Source organism: Leptosomus discolor, chromosome 2, assembly GCF_034619465.1.
Source record: "Leptosomus discolor isolate bLepDis1 chromosome 2, bLepDis1.hap2, whole genome shotgun sequence".
Classification (NCBI taxonomy): domain Eukaryota; kingdom Metazoa; phylum Chordata; class Aves; order Leptosomiformes; family Leptosomidae; genus Leptosomus; species Leptosomus discolor.
This window is the reverse complement of record NC_141392.1, coordinates 1,245,659-1,254,458: the sequence shown is the minus strand read 5'-3', so window position 1 is coordinate 1,254,458 and position 8,800 is coordinate 1,245,659. Positions and strand designations below refer to the sequence as shown.

Below are 8,800 nucleotides of genomic sequence, written 5' to 3'. Positions count from 1 at the left end.
ATGTACCGCTCCAGCAGCGGCCGCTCCGGCCCCTCGTCGTCGTCGTCTTCCTCCCACCGGCTGAAAGAAGGCAGCTCGTCGGGGTCCCGCGCCTCCCGCTCCAGCACATCGGGGCCGGGGCCAGGCCGCGGCCGGCCTCCCCCGCCGCCAGCCGCCGCCGCCGCCGCCGCCGCCTGTGCCTCGCCGCCGCGCTCCGCTTCGCCCCGTCCCCCGCCGCGCCGCCACCGCTCCCCGTCGGGCCACCGCGGCGCCTCCCGCCGATCCCCGTCGCCGCATCGCAGCAGAAGGTTGCCATCGCCGCCGGGAGGACCGGGGCCCGGGGGAACCCGGGGCCGCAGGGGGAGCGAGCACGGAGACGGCAGCAGCAACCGGGTAACTACTGCGGTGCGCTGAGGGGGTCTCGGTGCGGGGCTCGCCTCCTTCCTCGGGGGCTGTCAGGCTGCGGGGGAGCCCCGCCGCCTACGCGGCCCTCGGCGATGGCGACCACCGTCCCCCGCCGCAGCACCGGCCTCCCCTCAGCGGTCCCCCGGCAGTGCCCTGGGGTCAGCCCGTGTCGCCCCCGGCGGAAGGGCGGGAGCGGGGGACAGCGGGGCCAGGGCCCCAAACTTGCGGCTGCGGGGTCCTGGCGGAATTACACCAGCCCCGGGCTCTCCGTGCGCGGAGGGAGAAGGGCGATTTCCCGCCTGTTCCTTAGAGAGCCAAGTGGGAAAACAAAAATCATGGCTTTCCATTTTAAGTAACGCTTTTCGTTTATTTCCCGTTACATTTTTGTTTCTCTCTTATCAGCTAGAGCCATTTTAGATAAGGCTCAAAGATGATGCTATCATTTGCTAAGGGAAAGGGTGTAAGTGGTCTCTTTTGTCCATTTAACACTGGTTTGTATCACTGTACGAATCTCGTTTAATTTGTGGGAAGATAACTTCTTTAATGGGGTGTTGAATGAGTAGTTTGTCTGACTTCTTCCTGCTGTCACGGGTGTACAAAGGAGATTCTGTTGCAGATGTGTATCTTTGAGAGGTATTCTTTGATAGGCACTGCTTTGTAGTGGTAGCTGTGCAGAAGGTGTTCCAGTCTTCTTGCTCAGTCTGGGCAAAATCTGATTTGGGCGTGTGAGACTCTGGTTTGGCACCTGCAGTGACACCAGCTTGGATGCAGACACCTTCATACTAAACCAGAGTGTGTAGCTATACTTTTTTTTTGAGCGAGTGGCATTCACTCGCCTAGGTTTTCTCTTGTTACTCCTTGGTGCGGTGATTGTCTGGTCTGGTAACTGTTACCTGTGGTGTGTGGTAGGTTCACTGTGCGTTTGTGTTGTGCTGAAAGAAGAGATTTTCATACTGGGATATTTTAGGCTGTAGTTCCATGGTCATTGAATCCAGCACATGTACAATTAAAAAGAACGATGCACTCACTTTTTCCTCTAGCTCTGCAGTATATTCTGCCCCCTCCTGCCTGCTCACACTTATATTTGTGAAGTTGCAGGGTGAGCTGATTTGAGGAAACGATGTGGCTGAAAGTCAGTCCAACAAAAATACGTTGTCTGCTGATTCACTGCGTGATGGGACCCCAGGAGAGAATGGGGGTTGCCTTTCCGATGGCCGTGCAGGTTCTCACCGGGTCTCTTTGGAGCTGTAGCCACAGAAGGGATGATTGGTGATTGTAGTGGAGTTAAAATTTCAGCTGTTGGTGCTATTTGCTATTTAAGAGTGAGCTGACCTGGAGATATGGGAAGACAGTGTTGTGTTTGACAGTTAAGCCAAGACAGGCTGAGGAGCTTGCCTCTGGCCATTTGGTTTCAGGCTGTGTTTCACCATTAGCTCAGCCCTGTAGGTCGTCTGTGGGGTAGCCCTGCAAGTTGCATTGCTAGTAAGACCCAGATTGAAAGTAAGTACTTTTTTAAAAGGAGATAATTTTTCATCTGATTCATGTCAGTTTGATGTTATGGCTTGATGGACAGTTGCATGGTCACAACCGAGGGGATGACAAACTTCTGTGAACTGACTTCACCATCACTCAGTCTGCCCTTTCGTTGTATCCATGGTAGGCTGCGAACCTGTGCCAGCTGTAACAAAACTACAGTGCTGAATGTGTTGGTGGTTCAGACTTGGAGACATTTGAACTAGCAGTTGTTGACCAGAAGGCTCCCACTCCCCCTTTAGGGGAAAAAAAAAAAAACACCAAAACCTCCCACTTTACACAAACATTATTCTTGACAAATATTTTTCTTCCAGTGTTAATTTTGCACCCTTCTGGCTTATGTTACAGTAGTCATCTCAAGCGAACTGTTGCGTATTCTTGATGTTTTTCTTACCTATTCTGATTTCAGAGAAGGGTTGAAAAATTAATCCTAGAAGTTAGGCTTTAGCAAGTTAGGTAGTGCTGAACTGCTGAGCCAAGTAGATTTTTTGGTTTTTACAAGAATGTTACTGCATTAAGGAAAACCTTTCTCTAGGAAGCAGCGCTCACACTTAGAGGGATCTTGAGACAATTAAATGGAGCTTGTTATTGAGCTGTGTCTTGCATATGCTAAAGCCCAGTGTAAGTAATTCCTAGAGTATATGTTGTGCATATTTTTTCCATGGAAGTTTTTGTCCACCAAAAGGTGTTTAACCAACACTATTTCTTCTTTAAAGTAAAATACATATACAGGTTGATTTTAATTTTTAGAAGTACTGTTTACAAAATTAGCATTAATTAGAGAAGGATAAAAGCTGAGATTATGCTGATGTTTTCCAAACAGTTGAACTAAGTGTGATCAAAACAAAGCAGGCAGAAGATGTGTTGGGTCAGCATGGTCGGGTAAAGTTTTAATATTAAGTTTTCAGATTTATATGACTTAAGAGCCTGTCTTCAGAAGTTTGAGGATACAGAGTGTGGAAATGTGAGGAGTTGCACACATGTGTTAGTAAGTGGCATTTTGGAGCTGTCACTGAAAGGAGGCAAATTCAGACACGAGACTGAGGAAGAGGAATTTAAGCTGCAACAAGGAAGGGGGACTTGGAAGAAGGGACTAAATGCATAAGGGTGGGAGGTGTAGGATGTGGAATGAAGATGCTGATGTGGTAAGGGCATGGGGTGAAATGCAGAGACTCTTTGAATACAAGCCCTGAGTTATTGTCCCTACCCTTCACATGAATTGAAGTGTGGCAGGAGCAGCCATGGAGTTTTCTTATTCCCTTTTCTTGATTCTGGGAGGGGGCTTTATGTGTGTGTGTTTGTTTGTTTTGAGGTGGAGCTCGTGTTCCCTGGTTATCAGCGTGGGTGCCCATTTTCTCATGCATAACTGGGATGCTGACTGCCAGTGGAGCTGTGTGTTGGACATCGGACGGATGGCTTTAGTTTCTCAGTAGTTGAGGAGAGCTTTGTGGGAATTGGACGAGCATGGAGTGACAGCAGCGGTTTGGGGCGAGTAACGGGGGAGAGGAAGGTCCGGGCTGTACAATGAGGCGTTTTGGCAGACTTTATTTGTTCTTGCAAGGCTGACACATGCTGCTTTTATTTGTCCCTGCTGACCTGCCTGCTTTTTATAGTTCCTCTCAGCTTCTTTGCTTCTTGTAAGAAAATTGGCTGAAATTAGAGGACTGGAGTACGTTGGGTCAGCAGAGAAGGGAGAAATGACAGGCTGGTGTGCAACCTGTGCAGTAATACAGCAATGGTAACTGGCACCAGAACAGGAAGGAAGGAGAATGCAGGGCAGTGCATAGGTAGGCATGGCTAGTAGTGTGGTGTTCAGTGCTCCAAAGGAAAAAGCTCTTAAAACCAGAATTTCTTAAACTGAAAAAAAAATAATAATTTGACGGTCAGATGTGTGCCACCGTAACTGCAGTCTCTGGGCGGTCTGTACAGAAGTCATGGGCGATCCTAACATCCCAGACTTTCTAAATGGAAACTATTTCTTTCCTTTGCCCAGAAGTTTGTTCTGAGACTTCACTTCTCTGTCTCCAGTTCCTGGAGGTGGTTGTCGTGGCAAGAAGATACCTTTCAAAATGATCGCTTCTTGAGGCAGCCCTCCAAATTCGCTGTTACGCTGGGCACATGCGAGCCTTCAGTATGTGTTTGTATGAGCCACAGGCACCTTGTATGTGTTGTGTCTCAGCCAGGCCGTTGCAGGATCATACTGTGCTGTTGTGAGTAATTACAGTGGGAACTTACTGAGATACCTTCCCCTGTACAGCGAAGAGGGAGTTTCCAGGGTGGAATGCAGCTGATACGCAAAAAATCTGTTGCACGGTAATTCCCTAGGCTACATAACCTGCAACCGTAGACGTTGGCCACACCAGGGGAGCCTGGTGTGCTGGCTCCTAGGAGAAATAACACGGAGGCTGGGGTGGAGGGGAGACAGTGCGGCCAGGCTCTGTGCGACCATTGCTGAGATGGGAACTCGGTGATACAGTGGAACTGATAAGCTGCATAGTTGCTACCCTAGGCCAACAGTCTGTCATCTTTTTGACAAACTCATATCCTGAAGCGAACTTGGCTTATTATAATATTGTTATAATACCAAACCACACCTCCATCACAAAAGCTACCCACCTCCCAGGTGTGACCACCCCTCACTGAGCTTGCGCTCTGAATTTTCTCTCGTCTATACCTTTAAAAGCAAAGCACCGCTTACAACAAAGGTATGTATGACTAGAGTCACTGAAGGTCCACCTGAAAAGTAAAAAATAGTATAAAAATAGCTTAAGAGAGGAGGCTGTTAGGGAAGATATCATTGATGACGAGTCACAGACCATCTTAGACTTTTGGGATCAGTCGACGGGCTGAGCCTCTCTCTACCCCCATAGGGATGCCTATGGGTAAGACTCAAACACTCGGTTACACCAAGTGCTTCCTGGGAAACTCGGAAATCTCTATAGAGTTGTTTTTATCACTTAATGTGTTGTATAGCCAGGCTGTGTTACTCATGTTGGCAATTGGCACGTGCTTGGCAGACAGTGCAGTTCTCACCGGCAAGCCAAAGAGCTTGTGCACCCCTTGCTGCTCCGATGAACTGCCCTGTTACCAGTGCAGCCGTGTGAGCTCTGGTGAACCCAGCCACGCTCCTCCATGTGCTCCTACTCGCTTGGTCCAGCGCCGCTAGACTGGTACTGGACATGACCGGACTCACAGAGCCCGGCTGGCCGTCACTCAGGGTCTGAGCCCAGCCACCCCCAGCTCCTCCGATACCCGAGGACAAGCTGGAATGCAAGGGGGGTTGTTTTCTGCCACGTTCCTTTGCCCTTTAATGCAACAGCTATAGAACACAGTTGGCCTTAGCAAGTAACTAAAAAGTGTTCTGATAAATGCCAGGAAATCAGATTCAGGGAGCAAACCAGAAATCACTAGTAAGTTACCTCAGGACACGGTTATGTGCACAGTGGGTGCTCGTGCAGATTTGTACTGCATGTCAGTTTTGTTCTGGCAAATTTGTGAGGCAATTCTTTTGTTTCTTGTTGGGGATTATCATAGAATCGTTTAGGTTGGAAAAGACCTTTAAGATTGTCAGGTCCAACCGTTAACCCAGCACTGCCAAGTCCACCACATGACTACAGAGAATACTGCTCTTCCAGTTAAGTCTCCCGACAAACACGCAGTCTCTGTAATAAGGGTGATCTAATGGCCAACCTGAAGTATGCTTCAAAATCAAAGCAGTTTTGTTTATGTGCTGTCCTTCTTTTGGTCTCTTGGAGGATTGAGCTGAACCTGCTGCATCTTCTCACGGTGGGTGCAGACAACAGAGTGCACCTGCTGCTTTCTGCTGCAGTTTTCAGCGGTGAAAGCAATATGCAGTGCATGACTGGTTTGGCAGAACTGAAGCTGGTTCATTGCTTCCTGTGAAGCAGAATCTAAACCATGTTGGTTTAAAAAAGCAGATCAAGTATTTCTGTCTTCAGGCAGTCTCATCTATTTCTTATGGAACTCCCCTGACTTTGATCATTCCCGTATCGTAGTGCCGTGTTCTAGAACGACGTGAGGCATAACTCATTAAGCAGAACTTACCAGTAATGACATTTTCTGTATTATGGATCCAGAGGAAGGGCTGTGCAGAGGCAGTTAGCTCAGGCCTTCTTGGCTGTAGTTTTTTCAAAGGCAACTTTACTTGGCTCTGGTTTAGCTCTACCAGTAATAAAGAATGGTGATGGCGATTCTGTTGTAGGTGGTGTTTCTGTAGTCACTGGCGGTGTTGGTGTTACGTTGTGCTTCTCTGCTGAAAGCAGCATGAGGTGAGGAAAACGGTTTAAAACATCACTGCTAGGAAAATCTTTATTTGCACGGGTTTATACTTCAGTTCATGTTGTTACTAAAGCTGGAAAGGGCCAGAAACCCAGACACACTTATTAAGAAATTCCTGGCACTGTTTTTTGTGCGGTGTTTGTTTAGCTGCTTCTCCTCTACAAAGAAGGGAGGACAGCAGCAAATCTGGGGCTTCTTGAACTTCTCTCTGTTTTTCCACCTTCCAGAATGGTGCTTTATGAAATGTATTTTCAAGTTGAAAATTTCCCTTCTAGATAATGTAAATATAGAGCGTGTTATGGCAGCTACGATGGAACTGAAATGCAGTCAATACCTTCACCTTTCTTTAATAACTAAAGACAACTGAAATATTTGGAACAATTGTTCTTCCAGTTTGTTTTTTTTAGTTGATCCATCCACCCCAAGTCCCATGTGTTAAGCAGAGCAGAGTCACTTGCCTTTCTGTAGCTGAGATGAAAATTCCCTGATTGATGGGCTTGCACTCTTTCTTCAATTTACAGAGACGCTCACCGAGTCTCCGCTCTGAGTCTTCACTGGAACAGAGTTTGCGGATTACTGTTGGTAATGACCGGTATTGCATTGGCACACCAGAGCGAAGGAGGCTGCCTGATAGACTGGGCTCACCAATTGATAACCTGAGTGACAGGTATGGTCCTCCGCAGGGGGGGATTCAGGTGCGTGACACAGTGAGACCGTGGGAGTGGCTGTGCTGGGCGAGACCGAGCCCCTGCCTCGGCCAGGGAAGGCCCAGGGGAGAAGGGTAGGAAGGCGAGCAGTGGTGGTGCTTCCCTGGCGCGCTCCCCCAGCCACCAGCAAGCTGTGCTGCAGGGCGTTCCTGAACAAACGTCGCTGCCTGTTGTAGTAACTAAACGGCTCTTTCTTCTCTGACTTCTGTCAACTGCTTCTAAAACTGATATGAACTAAAAGTGTCCGGGGTATGTTGCAGGAGGGAGCTCCTTCGCTTGACGTTGCACAGCTTCAGCCACCTCCTTCTGTTTCTTACGAACCTACCTAGTACTGACTGGCGGGAAGGTCGTTTGTGAATAGCATAAAGCTTCAACTTCCTCCGTTATTGGGGGGAATAATCTCCTTTCCTGATTTTTGAGAATAGTCCAGAAGAAAGCTCTAGTGTAGCTTGAGGGAAATTTATTATTTTGACTTTAAAAACCTTGCAGAAGACAAGGGAACATAGTCAGGCAGTCTCATACATGATAGAATAAGTGTTAGAATTCTTAGGGTCCCTTGATTGAAATTGGAGAGAAACATAGTGAAGCGATGTCTTCTGTGTTAAAAATAGTGCTGTGAACAGTGAGTTATAAATATTAGTAGATACTGTTGGGAAATCTTTGCCTTCAATTAAAGAACAAGTATAACCTGTCAAAAGAAGTAAAATCAGAAGACTTTGTGCAAATAACATCGTTTCCTTTGTCTTGAATTGCGAAGTTCAAGATGGTATAGTTTGTGCCCCAGAGCGTACAGTTACAGTTTCAAGTCAGGGATAAGTGTCCAGCACAAAAAAAGCACTGTAACTTCCATTTTTGATGCAAATAGCCCCAACTGTTGAAAAAAAAAAAAAAAAGAAAGAAAAAGCGTGAGAGAGAGAAAAAGAGAGAAGTGAGCAGAATAAGTGAATTTCCTGTCTTTCTCAAGTGTAAGGTTATGTTCCAGCAGGTGTGGAAAGCCAAATGAGGGTTTAGTTTCCAGTGCTGTCACTTTTACGCCTTTACCTCAGTTCTCTTGGGATCAGTGTTCGGTTTGTAAATCCCCTGTGCAGCCTGCAGTCTTGTGAGTGGAGTGAGTGCATATGCCCAGGGAGAGTGCCGTGGCTGGACGGAGAGGGAAGGGCGTGCAGGAGAGCTGGCACTGCTCTGGCAAGCTGAGCACCTGTGGGACAGGGAGGTGTGTTTGTCCCATTGCTTCCTTTTCTTCAGAGAGGTTGTATATTTAACCTGGTTTGTGGTTATGGTGCGTGGTTAGAAGTAACGTTAGGTACAGTGGAGTTTATTTTAACATAAGAGTGAAAGTGATGGAGAACTTTCACTTCATCTCTGTTACAGGACCCATAGATGTAAAAAAAAGACTAGAATTAGACTCCTGAGAAGGTATAAAAGTGACAGATGAATCAGAATGGGAATAAGAGAAAGTGAGACCCTGTAGACCTCAGTTCTTGGGCGACTTCCCATATATTTGTAGTGTAGGTGTGCAAGGACTCCATGTGGTTACATTTAAAATGGTTTGGGGTTTTTTGTCCAGTGTATTTGTGCTGGCTGCACTTGTCTGAGTGGTGCCCACTGACCAGAAGCTGACGGCGTGTGACAACCTAGCCATCCCTTAGCCTTTCCTGAATCTTCTAGGTACCACTTCTGACTTCCACGTTTCTTCACTGTTTAGCCATTTTGGTTGGTTTTAAAGACACTTTGTATTTGCTTAAGGACATTGTTTATCATATTTTTTTCATCATGCATTTTTTTTTACCCTCTGAGAGGCTGCCCTGGTACTGGGACACCGACTTTATATCTATCACTGGGCTTTAAAGTAGCCCTTATTGTGAATCATCGTTGGG

The 8,800-nt window shown here is 47.3% G+C and overlaps 1 protein-coding gene across 1 annotated transcript in view; it reads left to right on the top strand.

Moving 5' to 3' along the window:
* The window catches only part of ZNF318 (zinc finger protein 318), a 28,259-nt gene continuing 19,459 nt past the window's right edge, over positions 1-8,800 (top strand). The window contains exons 1-2 of the mRNA XM_086460521.1: positions 1-372; positions 6,738-6,883. Coding sequence (XP_086316647.1) covers positions 1-372; positions 6,738-6,883 — 518 coding nt within the window. The remainder of the gene's footprint in view (positions 373-6,737; positions 6,884-8,800) is intronic.